This window comes from Branchiostoma floridae, chromosome 11 (genome assembly GCF_000003815.2).
Source record: "Branchiostoma floridae strain S238N-H82 chromosome 11, Bfl_VNyyK, whole genome shotgun sequence".
NCBI classification, from domain to species: Eukaryota; Metazoa; Chordata; class Leptocardii; order Amphioxiformes; family Branchiostomatidae; genus Branchiostoma; species Branchiostoma floridae.
Window position 1 is genome coordinate 14,034,016 of NC_049989.1, and position 17,168 is coordinate 14,051,183.

At 41.8% G+C, this 17,168-nt stretch overlaps 2 protein-coding genes across 2 annotated transcripts; both read right to left on the bottom strand.

The window, feature by feature from the left end:
- Window positions 1–3,032: 3,032 nt before the first annotated feature.
- LOC118426389 lies at window positions 3,033–6,665 on the bottom strand. The gene is made up of 2 exons (XM_035835746.1): window positions 6,577–6,665; window positions 3,033–6,232 (listed from the first exon to the last, which is right to left on the bottom strand). The coding sequence occupies exon 2, from the start codon at window positions 5,879–5,881 to the stop codon at window positions 3,398–3,400; it is 2,484 nt and encodes an 827-aa protein (XP_035691639.1). The 5' UTR covers window positions 5,882–6,232; window positions 6,577–6,665; the 3' UTR covers window positions 3,033–3,397.
- A 9,152-nt stretch (window positions 6,666–15,817) lies between these two features.
- Window positions 15,818–17,161, bottom strand: LOC118426234 (nephrocystin-3-like). Its single transcript, XM_035835504.1, has one exon. The coding sequence runs from the start codon at window positions 17,159–17,161 to the stop codon at window positions 15,818–15,820; it is 1,344 nt and encodes a 447-aa protein (XP_035691397.1).
- Between the last annotated feature and the right edge of the window lie 7 nt (window positions 17,162–17,168).

A 17,168-nucleotide genomic window follows, 5' to 3' on the forward strand; every position in this document is an offset into this window, starting at 1 on the left:
CGGCATCAAGACCTGTCTACCACTCAAAAATTATAGCCACAGCATGTTCAGAACTTGAGATATCCAACCCGGAAGTTCCGCTGCAGTACCATAGCAAGCCGCTAGGAGGCCCAAAATCTAATCATTTCTAGGTCTCATCAATACCTACCTACATATCAAATATCAATACAATCCATTCATGCGTTCTTGAGTTATGGTGTTTTCCTACAAACATACACACACACAAACGCTACCCAAAATATAACCTTCTTGGCGAAGGTAATAACAATAATTGCTGAGAATGTGGTAAAAGCATAACACCTGATATGCTGATGAATCCAGATTGTATACTAAACATTTTCATGTAAACATGTGGAAGAAACATAAGAAACATACAGGTAATACGTAGGTACAGATAAAAGCCATTGGGTGAAATAATCAATTAATATATAAGGGACTAATTCAAAAGCTAGCGTTTCAATTAATGGGTATACATGTAACTAATCCTATTTCAGAAATCATATCAAACTTGTACTTTACAATGGTATGCCGTAATATGTACATAGATATCATTGGGCACTTTAATCAGAATGATCTGTTCTTGTTTGAACTTTGTGTATTCATGAGAAGCTCAAATCGGCCTACAGGCCACTTTTCACTGAGGTCATGAGGGAAGACGTAAGGATCAGACAAAATATATAACAGAGATACAGTTTGCGTCATTTAAATTCCCATTATACAGTCTATACACATATTTTACGCATACATGGTACAAAAAACAGGAGAGAGATCTGCTACATGATTCGATTCCGTTCGTTTTTTTATCGTTTCTGTTACTTTACGAGTCCGTTAAAGAAAGCCAGTTGTTGGGGTTGTGTGTATGTCTGGTGGTAGATTGTTCCAGATGTCGGGTCCAACGCAGGCCATGGTTCTTTTGAAGGTCTCACGCCGGGGTTTTATTGAGCTCCTTGTTCAAAATGACCTTTGACGCAGAGAGTTTCATTTTGTTAATGTCTTATCACTTCCAAAAAGAGTTAGAAATCTGTGACTTATGCAACTAATATTTCAAAGTGATATGTTTCGTGTTTTGATAAAAATCCACGTAGATTTGATTATAGATGACATCCTCTAGGAACCCCAAAACTGATGCGAGCGTGCGATTAATAGAATGCTGTCTTCATTATGAAATCTAAGTGGTCAGGAAGATTGAACAAATGACTTAACACACAGAGTATGGCATACCAAACAATTGCTAATCATTTTTGTTCTTTCACATCTTCGTTGCCCTCTGAATTGACGTTGGCATTCCATTACATCAGTATACGTTTTCTGATATTTTTTTTATCTACGGCATATATACGTGCTTATTTTGCGGCTGCTTTGTACGATTTACAGCATGGTTGAAAACATTGTTTTTTTGAAACGGCCGAAATTGGATGAGCGTGTGGATGTCATCCACATTGTGCTAGATAGTCATATATATTGTTTATTTGCAAAATCATGCCCGAGGGCTAATTGCATACACAGTCTCAAGAACTAAGAGAGGTAAGTACATAAAACTAGTGTCTAATCAACTACATGATACTATGGATACTATTGTCGGGTTTGACTTCTTCTTTGAAGGCAGTGGTTAATGAACTGTCCCACGTTCTGTATGATGGTGGGATTTTGTGCTTTTAATAGAAATGTAGTCTTTTGGTGATCATTTAGGTGGTAAAAGCTTGGCGAAATTGTGGCAACTGTTTGAAATAATGTTTTTCTTTCGGTTCCATAGTGGGTACACTGACTGATAAAATGTGTTTCATATTCCACTGCATTCATTGGACAATATGTACACAATCTCTCGTGGACAGGGAGCTGTTTATAGCGGCCCCTTTCTATTTCTAACGGATGTGCGCTTGTTCTTATCTTACATATGGCTGATCTTTCATTAAACTCATTATGATATAGATAATTTTCCATCACGTATTCAGATTTAACACTTTTGTAAAATCTTAGCTTACCGTTATCTAGGGACAGTTGATGAAAAAACATTTGAACGTACATATCGGTAAGTCTTCTCTTTAACAAAGTACATATGTTCTTATTGTCTAATGTAGTTAATGTTCCATAAGAAAGAACAGCCTGTGTTATCTATTATTTCTTTAACATGATGTAACCAGTTTTTCTTGTAACTATTTCCCATAAGGTATTCCTGACAGAGTAGTGCGTCCACCTGTAGGGGATGTGTGGAACTGTCCAGTTGTTTTAGTCTTAGCCAGTATCTTATTACACGTACGGATATATCAATATCTGTTGGGAACATCCCAAGCTCTGCTCTGCATGCTTATTACATGAATTCCTGTGCATACCAATGATGTTTTTCAAAAGCGGTTCTGGGTTGTTTCAACGGGACATTTGTCATTAGAGGAACCTTTGCCCCAGATCTCACATGCATACAACAGTATAGACTTGATACAAGTATCATAGATTTTAAGTAGAGCCTTTGGGGATAACGAGGTGCGAATGAGGGGTTTAATGCTAAAGGCGGCTTTGCGTGCCTTTAAAGACAATTGCTTTTTTGGCTAATGAATAACTTCCTGACGCGGACAAAATCAGGCCTAGGTAATTGTATGAGTTAGTGACTTGGATACTCTCTACGCCAAGGGAAAATCCATATTTCAAACCAACATGGCCAGACCAGTAACAAAGGCATAAGACATGGTAGCTTGTAATGTTGGGACGGTTTTGTTGTACCTACACCATAAAGATACAGAACAACCAGCAGCAAATGAAGTTCAGTATGATTAGGTGACATACTCCCAACTGGAAATGTCACTTGTACTATGGTTACAGGTGAAGCAAGTGGACGTAAAGTTTGCCATTCTGTTTCAAGAGAAGGGGCATAAAGAGTTTGTGGAGTTTGCAGTAAATATTTATTGCTATGCTATCATTTCATTTGGTACAGTTCCTTATCGTTATGCATAATTCAACTATAAGTGCATTCTCGCCATTCAAAAATATTTTTCATTTTACAACCCAATATTTGAACATTTGATGCAGAGTCATTAAGATAGGGCTTCAGGCATTAGACTTTAATGTCCTTCTTCATACTTTGTATTTGTTGCATGTACTCCATCGCTCTCCTTTGATCACCAATTTTTCTATATGCTAATTCCAGCATGTCAAGTTTCCTGACAATGTCCGGATGTGCTGTGTTCTTGCCATATATAGCTTTACTCATCGTTAATGATTGTTCAAGGTAAGCTATTGCTTTCTTCAGATCTCCGAGTATAAACCAACAAAAACCTAGATTGTAAAGTGACCCCGCAATTTCCGGATGCGCCGTGTTGTCTCCGTAGATAGTTTTCGCCATCATCAGTGACTGCTCGTAGTAGCTGATTGCTTTCTTCCGATCGCCGAGTTTACTCCAAGACGATCACAGGCTGTTGAGTGCCGCAGCAATGTCCGGATGTGCCGTGGTGTCTCCATTGATAGTTTTCCTCATCGTTAGTGACTGTTCAATGTAGCTGATTGCTTCCTTGTGATCGCCGAGTTCATTCAAGCATAATCCTAGGTTGTGGAGTGGCCCGGCAATGTCCGGATGTGCCGTGTTGTCTCCGTAGATAGTTTTCGCCATCATCAGTGACTGCTCGAAGTAGCTGATTGCTTTCTTCCGATCGCCGAGTTCACCCCAAGACGACCCCAGGTTGTTCAGTGACGCAATAATGTCCGGATGTGCCGTGTTGTTACCATAGATAGTTTTCGTCATCGATAGTGACTGTTCGTAGTAGCTAATTGCTTTCTTGTGATCGCCAAGTCTACGCATAGATAATCCCAAGTTGTTAAGTGAAGTGGCAATGTTCGGATGCGCCTTGTTATCCCCATATATAATTTTCTTCATCGTTAGTGACTGTTCGAGATAGATCGTTGCTTTCTTCTGATCACCGAGATAACTGAAAGCTAATCCAAGGTTGTTAAGTGACGTAGCAATGTCCGGATGTGCTTTGTTGTCTCCATAGATAGTTTTCATCATCGCTAGTGACTGTTCACAGTAGCTGATTGCTTTCTTTCCATTGCCGAGCTTACTCCAAGCTGCTCCCAGGTTGCCAAATGACTTGGCAATGTTCGGATGTGCCGTGTTGTCTCCGTAGATTGTTTTCCTCGTCGTTAGCGACTGTTCGAAGTACGTGATTGCTTTCTTCTGATCGCCGAGTATACGCCAAGATACTCCTAGGTTGTCAAGTGACTCAGCAATGTGTGGATGTGCGGTGTTGTCTCCATAGATAGTTTTCATCATCCTTAGAGACTTTTCGTAGCAGCGGATTGCTTCATTCTGATCACCGAGTTGACTCCAAGATAATCCCAGGTTATTTAGTAACGAGGCAATGCCCGGATGTGACTTGTTGTCGCCATATATAGCATTCATAATCGATAGAGACCGTTCGTAGAAGCTGACTGCTTTCTTGTGATCACCGAGTTCACCCCAAGACCATCCCAGTTCGTGATACAGTGATGCAACAATATCCGGATGCGCCGTGTTGTACCAATTGGTACTTTTACATATACTAAGTGACTCTTCTAGTAGACTAATTCCCTTGGTAGCATCACCAAAGAAGACCCAGAAGAATCCCAATTCCCGCAGTATTTCCGAACGTTTGATGTTATCGCTCCCAGCATCTGTTAACGCTGATTCCAGATGACGTTTAGACTGATCAAACAGAAACAGTTTTCTGGCTATTCGACCTCTGCATTCATGGGAGGTATCGAGAATTGACCTTTTCAATATTTTTGGTTGGAGTTCTAAATTGTCCTCAACTATGTCTAGTACACACTTCTTCAAAGGTATTGCCCTGCAGTAGTATCGAAAAAGAACATTTGTGTCTGGAATGTGGAATACCGACCTAAGGGTAGTGTCAGGTTCTTTTTGCATCTTTTGCTTCAATTTTATTTCGACAAGAGGGGACATATTGTCTCTCTGTCCCCCGTTGGCCAGGTATGTTCTCAGCCGGAGCTCTGCGGAGATGCTGGTCAGTACCGTAAGGTGGGTTGCATTCTCTTCATTGAACTTTTCCATTTCCTTTAATTTACTTACCACATCCCATGTGCTAGCAAGGGTGATCTGACAGCACAGAGCTAACACTTCGATGGCAATGCCTGGGAAACGATAGATGTCTTTCTTGACATTTAACAGTTGGCCGGTAGGCTCGAGGGGGGAAAGCTGCTCCCTGTTCTCCAACAAGATTTGCACAGCAGACAGACGGGATTGGAAACGCGATAGTAGGTCATCTGTTATGATTTCGTTTAGTTTTCTCATATACTCGTCCATCAGACTTTCTTCTCCAGTTAGGAAAACTACGCGCCTGAGGATATCTGACAGATGGTACCCTTCTGCCAGAGAAACGTCTACCTGCTGAAACTTTGCCATTTCGACAGGGGTTTGGATAAGGCTGACGGGGGGTTTGTTTTCAGTCTGTTGTCTTCCAAATGGTGTCTTACACGCCCAAGGCATGAATCCGTCAAAGGCAAATCCTCGCGGTGTGATAGAGTCAAAGAACCAGTCTTTTCCTGGGTCCTTGGATTGAAAATCGTTGAGTGAAGTAATGGCCATGGCTGGGAGAATGGTCTCTCCAAGGTTGATGACTTTCAGGTGTAGATAGTGTGTGAGGTTGATAAAGTACCGCCGCGTGTCGTCATTGTCTTTCCCTTCCTCAATCAAGATTGCGAACTCCAGGTCGGAGTAGGGTGTGGCCAGTTCTGTTGCTTGTGAGCCCAACCCAATGAACGCATACATACATGGAGGAGGACCAAGAGCGTCGGTACATTCATCAACTAGGTCATGGATAAAACTCTGTCTATCCTTGGCGATGTTCTTGAGTAAAACCTTGACTGCTTCTGCTCGCTCAGCCTCAACTGTTATCATGGCTGGATCATCCTCGTCGTATTGGTATGGGTTGTGTTGCTGATCAATGGCTTCTAGCGCGAGTGCGTATCTCTTCTAAATTGGTTTTATGACGTATGACCGAATCAGCGGGTATTGGTCTGCAGCTGGTGTCCACATTAGCCGTGTACTGTAGAAACCAATGTTCTGTATCTTGCAGGCGTTTCATCATGTCATGGTTATTTTCTCCTCTTCTGGCCATGGCTGCGTTGTACAGAGCTGCTGCCTGTGTGAATTTCCTCCCTTCTTTTGTTGTTTTGCCTCGCTGCACGTACACGTCACCCAGTCTGCACAGACATTCGGCCTCTTTACACCGATTTGGTTGGTTAGGATCTGTATGTACATAGAATGTGTATTAGTTTATTAAATGACAAGCCAGAATTTTTTCAATAATTACATAAGACTTGTAACGTACTAAGTAAAGAAATGCAAGTTTTCTTCATTTTTCAATATTTCTGGTAGACATTTTATCTTGTAGATGTATCTTTCTATATGATTTGTTTGATGAATAAAGATACTAAAATGAAATTCCTTCCATAGGGATTTTCTAATTTCAGTGATTATTACTTTTCCTCAAGGATGCCGTATAAATTTTTGATAATGAAAATTGTCTTTTTCACTGAGGTGATCAAAGAGAAAAACTATGAGAAAAGCAGTAACTATATAAAATGATGTACTGTGAATCAGTCTCAGCGCAGACGCAAAGTCCTGTTCTGCCACGTCCAGCTTCCCATCAGCCAGTGCGCGGTCCCCTGTAGTCAGGTACCCCTCGTAGGTCCTGAAGTTATAAGGATATTACAGGTCCATATAACACCATAATGATTTTGTTTACACCACAGTACTCTGCCATAGATACTATTGGTACACAACAATGCAACCCACAGGATATTGTCTTCATCACATCCAAAGTACAACGGTGGCTATTCTTGGCCCCAATCGGCGAGTAATGGCCATAGCAAAATCAGCCCTACAGCTTCGACTATGGTTAAAAACAGTTCTATACGAGAAAGACAGTCTCTACCTCATAGGGCACATTTGTAGGCTGATGCAGGTTGTTCCTTTCTAAGGAAACGCTATCATTTCGGTTATTCTTGCTAAACTAATTGTAATATAATTGTTAAAAGAGCAAATTTTAGGAAATGCAAATGTGGACTGTATCTTCGAAATAAAACTATACTGTGACCGTAATAATAGCAAATTGTGTCAACATTTATTTATCTTAAAGCATTGTAACGGTCTGTCAAGAAAATTTTGCATCCATTTCTCTTTGTCCAGCAGCCATGTTGACCCACCGTCTCTTAGTGATAGCGGCATTAGTACTACTCTCCAAGCAGAGGTTGGTTAAAAAAATTGTGACCTTTTCCTTTCATCATTTTTTTATCGACCGACCTTTCGATGAAAAGCAGATGAAAGGAAAAGGTCACGATTTTTTTCCACCAACCTCTGCTTGGAGAGTACACTAGTACCACTTATATGCTTACCTACTAGTAGACTGTAGACGCTTTGTGTCACCGATGATATAAGTTTCGGGTGACGTCATTGGAAAGTCTCGTTGCACGTGCTCCCTTCGATTCTTCAATAGCAACATATACAAAAGGACAAAATTCGTTTGGTTATCTTAGTGTTAAAATTTGTCTTTGTCAGTGAACGGCATGGCAAAAAATACGGGCTTCCTTACCATTTCCAATCGTCCTCGTACCTTGTTTGATTCTTTGCCATGATTAAGAGGTTGTGAAGAACTTGATACCCATCCCCATACAGGCCCCTTTACGGTGTGTTTACATTAGCTATACTGTGTTTACTTAAAGCCTCAGAACACAACAAAAGAAAAACGTACCTTCTGAATTCTGGTACTTTCTTGCCTGATTCTTGCCGTGTACTTTAAGCGGTGAATGAGTACCACTTTGCCTTGAAACCCCTCACACCGTGACAGTGCAGTGTTGTACAGAGCAGTGGCCTTGGTCAGATTTGTGCTGTCTTTAGTTCTTGTTCCTCTTTTCAGGTACACGTCGCCGAGACTTTTTAAAGCTTCCGTCTCTAACATAGTGTCACCGTTTACGATCCCTTCTACCACTAATTTGGTATATTCAATCAGTAATAAAGTCTCCTTTTTTCCAACAACAGTCAACTTGCGGTCCAGGTGTAGTAACTTCTCTGCTATGGAGAGCGAAGACATTTTCTTGTCGCCAGTAAGGGGTTCATAACTACTCGAAGCGTTTGGTTGCTTCCGTAACCTTAACTTTTCTGCATAGCGGTAACGATATTCAAGAATTTCTCCCACATCTGCGTCCTCACACCGGAGCAATGCGGTCCTGTACAGCACCATGGCTCTCTCAAACTTCTCTGGATTCTTGCCAAGTCTCCCCTTATCCAAGTTCACGTCGCCCAGAGTTTTGAGCACCTCCACTTCCACACACCTGTCCATGTTCGCCATGGCGTCCAGCAGGGCACGGAGGTAGTCTGTCTCCGTACCCACCAGTCCCAGTCCCTTACTCTTGACGTCCACAAGTTTCTTGCAGGTTTGCAACATTTTGTTACTGGATAAAATACGAAAACGAAGGCCTCACTAAGACCAAACATGTACACTAGACAGAACTCGACACTTACACAGCCACAGATCGCTGCTAGGTAACCCTGTACACACCTATTCTTACGTGACCGTGGGTAGTGCACGGCAAAACAATGAAAGGGTTTCGAGTGTCCAGGTTCGAATTCACGTTGTTCACAGTCTGCTGCTAAATTACACTAAATAACAGTGCAATACGAAATGAGAAATACGTTATTTAAAGTGATGTGTTTGGGGTGAATAGATGAACGGTAACGGTACGGTTCCACGTTGAAAGTGACAAATTCTTTTCCATTTGACCTTTCCAGGTTTTATGCAGAACTTACCAAGGTCGCCCATGCACAGCTACATGAATCGTGGGTAATATGTAGCTCTCCTATTTGACTTGTAACTGTTCTAGTCTCGACCATTGTCTCGATTTGCATAACAATATCCGGGCATATTTTCTTGTTGATGTCCCTGGGGTCTTCACTTTTAGCTTTTTGCTATTTTACTTCAGTCCTATTCCGCTGGTAAGACGCTTTTGGTAGGTGGCTACTAGAGTTAAAGAATCGGGGTATTGCTTTCTTTGTCCTTCTTAAATTTGTTGCTGTATTTTACGGGCTTCTTGATGGGTCTTTACTCTGCTTTATTTCTTTGGTATTGCAGTAAGTTAGAAAAACATTAGCAAATAATGAAATAGTTGATCTTTGTTCGTATGAGTAAGAATGTGTGCAATGTTGTGGCAAAAATCAGATATTCTGCATTGTGATTTTCATTACTCAAAGGAAGACAGAAACAAGAATGGACAGACTCTGATCTTCACATTGCGTTTTGCAGACACTGTAAGTCTATTGGAAATTTAAATTGGAAATTTGATACTTTTTCCTATCATAGAGAAAGGTATTATCGTCTCTGATTATGTTATCTTTGGAACAAGTTATAGAAAGTTTCACATCATATGACATCATCTGAATAGATATGAGGTTACTTTATCTATGTGTCCATCCTAATATCTCTCTGATATGTCTGAGTGCAATAGCTGCATACTGCACCGTTTAAGTGAGACTGTATCTTATGTTTACATGTATGTCCACAAATTGGTCTCCTACTTCTTGCATTACTGCGAGTCTCTGTAAAATTGGAAGATAACCGAGAAACAGCATCGATATCATAACGCAACATTGTGATTTTCGGAAAGAAGGATTCGCTGAAATTCTTGAACTGCATTTCTATATATCTTTACATTAGGCATTTCGTTCTAGATGGCAAGTACTTGGTCAGACATACGAGGGTGCTTCAGAAAGTAATGCCATCGGTTTTATAACATGCTCATTTTTTCATCGAATGAGTTGAAATTTGGCACAAAGGTAAAGGCATATGTCCTGTTGATATTGACACATACCAATTAGTTCTTCAGATTTTAATGAGCAACTGAGTTGATTTCAAGATGATCACACCCCTTGCAGGTTGTCAGAAGATCAGTTTCTCTAGATCTAGATCCAATTATAACTACTGTAGGAAACTGAAATTTCGCCTGTATATTATTGAGTGTCTCTGAAAATGACATGCCAATTTTCCGTCTGCTCTGGTTTGCTAAGTCCTGGCAAGGGCTCAGCAGGCCCAGAGACAGAGTGAACGGTGGGGTAGATACAAATCGCTTTATCTGCAGTTCCGTAAATTCCAAAAGTTTGAAATTTGGTAAGAACTTTGCCTAGGTACTACTTCTTCCAACTATGTATAAGATATTGGAAATAGACACATAGCATTTCCATAATTTACAAATATAAAATCTATGTCATTTTATAATAATTGGCCCAGCCAACTTCATGCCGTGGGCCTGGAGCAGTGATATTTTCACATGATGTTGCCTTAGTCATGTACTACTGGAATCGTTTCCCGAGAAATAAGAATACACCTTAGACTTTTATAAATACCAAATAATTCTGAATTCTTATGATTTTTTGACGGGCGACCATAACTTTATCAATCAAATTCTCAGTATTGTAAGATGAAATCAATTTTCAAACAAGGGATTCAAATAGACTAACTACTTGAGCATTGTTTACACCCAATCGTAACTTTGTAAGCCGTAGCTATGAACTTGGCTAGGGATTTCAAGTTTAAAACTCCCAGTTGTGCAGATTTTGGTCACCTTGCCAATCAATCAATCTGACAGCTGCTTATTTTTCAATGGACTTGTTGTTTTAACACCTCTTCACGAAACTGATTACCTACAATTATCTTTAATTATGCATAGAGGACAGACAATAGCATGCAGGGAGCCCATGGCATTCATTCAAGTCCTGATTGACATGACGTCGGGCCACAGTCAGTGAGATTTTGTAAAGAATTAATTCATTGCTATAGACTCGAGTAAACTTTGTGGGAAGAAAACGTTTTAGAGTGGAAATTCTACAAGGAAGCATATTCAGGGCATTCAAAACTTGCTAAGAGCCGTCGATTGATAATATAGTTCAGCACAGGTCATGCAATGACTCCTGTCACAAAACATTGCGTAATTTTTTATGCAATACACATTTGCTAAAATAGACAGAAACAACCGTTCAGAATAGTGAATCTTTACCACTACAACCCGAAACATAAAGTTTTGAAGGCGTTAGCGGGACTGCGTTAACGGGAGCCCCGTGTAAAGAGAGTTCCCGTTAACGTAGTCCCGCTAATGCCAAATTTTCTCCCGTCCACTCCGAAGCGTACGGCCGTAGGCTCAGCGGGAGTCCCCGTCAACGCCAAACTGCGTATAAAGAGAACACGTCGGGCTCGCGTTAGCGGGAGTCAGGGTTTAGACGTTTAGCATAAAGCGCGCGCTTATTAGCATATGGCGCGAAAATGGTAGGTACAGATTTGCAAAACATTGGAGGAAAATTGCCAGCAGCGATCATGTTCATAACGCTTGCCTGGGGCAAAACTACCGAAGTCACGGGTTCCTCTCTCAGCACTCGGTGTCTAGTGCGGAAGGGGCCTTCCGCACTAGAAGTCTAGTGCCGACGTTACGTCCGCACTAGGTGTCCAGTGGTGAGTCGACTTCAGCACTGAAAACCCCCGATTCACCACTAGAAACCGAGTGCTGAGACTACCTTCCGCACTAGAAAACGAGTGACGACAAATATTCCGCACTAGAAAACGAGTGACGACAAATATTCCGCACAGGAAAACCAGTGACGACAAATATTCCGCACTTGAAACCGTGAGTGCTGACAGCCTGCCTCCGTTACGTTATTTACAGTTCCGGGCAGTTAAAGGTACACATATACAAAATTAATGTAATACATAAAAGAAGTGTAACAAAACGTTCAGCTTGAGCCTGAGAAAGCTGCGTATGGGAGGAAATATCCGTGTCGGGTTTTCAAAGAACAGTACATATCAATTATCTTTCTTATTTGGACATTTTTTTTTCGTGACCAAAGTAGAACTGTCTAAACTGTCTGTAGCCGCCACGCATCAACAAATGATGCATGCGAACGATTGATTGAAAGTAGTCTGCAACTCAAACACGACAAACTCAGCTGTAATTTATTGGCATTTTGTCTTCGTGAAATTTAGAAAAAGGGAACGAAGCTGACACACTGTTGACATGAGGTCATCATATACATAATACCATATAACATGTAGGATGTAGCGTATGATACACACATGCTGTTTCGAGTTCCGACAAAGACAAGACTAGGGCAAAATTGATTTAAAATACTGAGTAAGTGACCGTCTGAAGATGAGTAGGCGCTGCTGCATGTCAACTATGTTTTTGAGTAACAATTTGGACGCGAGCACTGGAAACCCAGTGCTGACGGTCTTAAAATGATAGTAGCACTCGGCTTCTAGTGCCGAAGTGGTCTTAGCACTCGGCCTCTAGTGCCGAAAAGTCACCGAGCACTAGAAATCCCAGTGCGGAACCCGTGACTTAGGTAGATCGGCACTCGGTTATCCAGTGCTCAAAGACCTCCGCACTGGGTAACCAGTGCTGAACGACCTTTGAACCACCCTTCCGCACTAGAAACCGAGTGCTGAGCGGAGATCAGCACTAGAAACCGAGTGCTGGGCGGAGTTCGGCACTAGAAACCGAGTGCCGGGCGGAGTTCGGCACTGGAAAACGAGTGCCGAGACAAGGTGTAGCTCTGGAATTCCAGTGCTGACGGGTCTTCAGCACTCGAACAAAGCCGTTCCGCACTGGAATTCCTGTGCGGAAGTTTCTTCCGCACAGGGCCCCGAGTGCCGACGCCAGTTTCTCCACGAATTCCGCACTGGGCGCCCAGTGCGGAACCCGTGACTTCGGTATACTTGCAACGCTGGGTAAGAATACAGTGATAAGAAAACAGTCTTCCGATAGTTACTTTTTTTATATACTAGTAGAATGAATGTCAAAAAATAGTTTTCACGGCCTGCCTTTTCCGTAATGGCCACCTACGCAGGATCTTACGTCAATCGGGTCTGCAGTCAACCTTCAAAGCAGGCGGGATGTCAGCGAAAAATAGTCTCATTCTCACATTTTTGGACGACCTAGTTTTGCACAATTTTCGTGGAAGACCTTTAAAAAAATATACAAGTTCGATTCCGAATAATTTCTCCTGCAATACATCGTTACGTTGTACCGAAACCAGAAGCCGCTATCTCTGCAAATTTTGTATAAAGTAATCCCATTACGCGTCTCCGATTGGCCGTTGCTATGACAGTGGTGGCCGTTGCTATGGCATTGGTGGGGGAAATTCCCGCTACATGAACTGCTGGCAGCTTGAGTTTTTACGTACGAGGTAGTTATTATACCTGCAGGAATTATGCGTATATCACGGTTATTTCAGTACGTAGCCATAATTTAGCAGGTCATCACTGAAAGAAAGGGATCTTCTATCAAACAGTTCGCTTTGAAAGGGTTTTTAAGTGCTTTTTTATCGAAAATTTTGTGGTCGAAGTTACCGGAAGTGTCAGCGAAACAACAACGTAGGCAGGGACTTGTATTTCTCATGCAAGTCACGTATTTGAATTTTCAATCACTTGGTAGCGGTACGCAAACAAAAAATTTACGGTTGTTCAATATAACAACGTGCAGCTAAAAAAAACTGCGATCTTAACGGGTAGAATTTCACCAAGATTTTACAATCCACCGCGCGCCGCGGGTGTCCTGTCAGATTTCCGGGCGGTGTGTCTAAAGAGGTGCCGATAGCGGCGTCCCGATAACGGGGAATTTACCGCTAACGCGAAAAGCGTAATGTAAAGTGGGCCTAAGTCGAAGTCTGGATAGAAGATGCATCGGGTATAGGTCACGATAGGTTGCACAGAAAATACAATCTCCGGGCACATGTACGGTCTAGCTTGTTTTACACGCGTTATGCGGCATTTGTTTTTTGGTGTTTGTTTGTATTACATACCCGCTAAACTGTCCATGGCGTAAGCACGAGGTTATTTCAACTTACTTGGACGTACGGGAAGGACCCGTATTTATTTTAGAAGTATGATGGTTCTTTACGTGTACTTTAGGTGTGGCTGTCTTCAAGAACGGTATTTCAATTTCAACGCATTATGCGACTTCATGAACGTCAAAAAGTCGGCTTTTCCATATATGTTTAGATACACAAAGGTGGTTCTACTACTAGTATTTACATATGCGCCTGGCCTCGTGACAAATGATATTGAACAAACCTTCTATATGGCAGTATATGTTACCCAGCTGATCAGCTAACATGTGCTTAACCAAAAAGGCTTCTCAAGAGCATTTGTGGGAAACTTGTCACAACAAGCCACAAGGCAAAGAGTCTGTGGTTCTTTGTTATTCATGCTCGGCAAGATTTTTGTACAATAGCGCAGATTGTCAGTTTTTGATCCGATTCTAGTGGATCACAGGCAAAAATTGACCTAAAGTTACGTCATAAATCAGTGAAATTGGCTTGGAAGTCAGACCCAGAGGCCACACTGCCTAGCTCCTCGGCTCCAGGGCCAACATGCCATCGTGGAAATTCTCAGTGTCCTAACTCAGACGGTCTGCGGCAAAACTTCCAGATCACCACAAAAACTTGAAAAAGGAGTTTTTTCCAGACTAACTACGCCGGCTAGCTGTGGAGATAATAATTTGGCCACATAAGGGTTTAGTGAATGAGCAAGCCTTCTAACTAGACAGTTGTTGACGGTGTAATGTATGGCAACGTGAAACAATAACAAAGCAATCAACACCAATCATTATAATGTTTGTCTTGACCTCAGGCGGGGGAATGTAACTCCCAGCGACCTGCAATCATTCCTCTTTTTGCCAAATTATCTTTAGGAAAGCCTGTTTGAGTGCTATAAACAGGAATGAGCCTGTTTAATGATTTTGGAACTCTCAATGGTTTCTCCTTTACAGCTCTTAGAATTGAGCGAGTTGCTATGTAGCAGGCAGTTTGAATACTAGTCCTCACATACCACTGTATCAAGAAAAGACACTCCCTCAGGTTTAGCTTAAAAATCAATTCCCAAGGGAATGCATTCGTACAATTTTCTAAATTCTTTCAAAGCGATCGTAATACTGTAGAAAATGCCTCCGCCCCTGAGGCGTCGCCAAAAAGTCCTGGAAGATATGGGCTTAAATTACTACACTGGTACAGAAGATAGTAGTAGTACTTCACAGTACTGAAGATGTCGTTTATTTTCAAAGATCTCTATTACATATTGAAAGGTTTGGAGATTTGTAACTTAAAACATATTGAAAACTTCATGTAGAGATGGATTAGGAAACTGAATTGGCACAGTTTAAATCTGCATCGATAATTATTGTGTAAAGAACTTCATGAAAGGAATAACTGTGTTTCTGGTATTTTCTGAAGTCTGAATATGGTCTTATTACTTTAAAAAAAGGCTACAGCAAGCAAGTAACTTTTATGGATGACATCCTTTGCAAGTCTGACTAAAATCGCGCTCCTAGCGGCCGGCCCAACAATTACCGCCGCCCTAGGGAGGGGGTCATTAACCCCAGCCAGTGAGAGATTGTGTAAACACAGGCTAATCCTCTGCAGACTCTGCATGCTTTCGAGCCGAAAAGCAACGCCTACATTTTCAAAGTTAGAGGCCACAGATGATAAGAATTGACACAATAAAACATGGTATTATTGTTCACAACAAGTATACAAGTGACAATGGTATCGACATTACAATCTTGACACAGGGTAAGGTGAAAATTTCTATGACAAAAACATGTTGCCATAGCATTAGATTTCATTGCCAATTCTTTTAATTAAGTATAGGGTATCTTTATCAAAAACCCCAACATGGTGGCATTCTACAACCTGATCCATGCTGGCATTCTACAAGATTGATTATAATAGGACCATGTTAGTTACTTTTCAGGTTTTTATCCATTTTCAAAGAGTGGTAAAGAATCGTACAATGTCTCAGTTATCAAGCTCCCTAGACATATTTTGCGATCGTTCTTTATACTCCGTCGCTTTTTTCTGATCGCCAATTTTACTCCATGCTAATGCAAGGTGTTCAAGAGACGCAGCAATGTCCGCATGTGCCGTGTTCTCTCCATAGATACTTTTTTCCATCGTCAATGCCTGCTCATAGTAGCTAATTGCTTTCTTCTGATCACCCAGTTCACTCCATGACAATCCTAGGGTAGTCAGCGTCATCGCAATGTCAATGTGTGCCGTGTTTTCCCCATGAATAGTTTTGTCCATCGTTAGTGACTGTTCGTAGTAGATTATTGCTTTCTCATGATCATCAAGATCACTGAAAGAAAATCCCAGATTGTAAAGTGTCCTGGCAATTTCCGGATGTGCTGTGTCGTCCCCAAAGATAGTTTTTTCAATCGACAGTGCCTGTTCGTAGTAGGTGATTGCTTTCTCTTGATCACCGAGATCACCCCAAGCTGCTCCCAGGTTGTTGAGCGTTGACGCAATGTCCGGATGTGCCGTGTCGTCACCATAGATAGCTTTCATGGTGCTTAGCGCCTGTTCGTAGTAGTTAATTGCTTTCTCCTTCTCACCGAGTTCATTACATGCTTCTCCCAGGTGGCTTAGCGTCGATGCAATGTCCGGATGTGCCGTGTTTTCACCATACATGCTTTTGTCAATCGACAGTGCCTGTTCGTAGTAGAAGATTGCTTTCTCCTGATCACCGACATCATCCCAAGCTTCTCCCAGGTTGTAGAGCATGGGTGCAATGTCCGGATGTGCGGTGTTGTCACCATGGATGGTTTTCATGATGGTTAGTGCCTGTTCGTAGTAGCTGATGGCTTTCTCCTGATCGTCGAGTTCACTCCAAACTGATCCAAGGTGGTTTAGCGTCGACGCAATGTCTGCATGTGCCGTGGTGTCACCATACAAACTTTTTTGCATAGATAGTGCCTGTTCGTAGTAGCTGAGTGCTTTCTCCTTATCGTCGAGTTCACTCCAAGCTGATCCCAGGCTGTTAAGTGACGAGACAATGTCTGGGTGAGCTGTGTTCTCTTCATGAATAGTTTTCATCATCGTCAGTGCACGTTCGTAGTAGCTGATTGCTGTCTTCTGCTCACCGAGTTCACCCCAAGCTGATCCCAGGTTGTTAAGTGACGAGACAATGTCCCAATTACCCGTGTTGTCGCCATATATAGCCTCTTTCGTCCTAAGTGACTGTTCGAAGTAGCTGATTGCCTTCTCCTGATTACCTAGACTGTACCAAGATGCTCCTAGGTTGTTAAGTGACCTGGCAATGTCCAGGTGTGCCGTGTTGTCTCCATGGATAGCTCTTTTCATTGTTAGT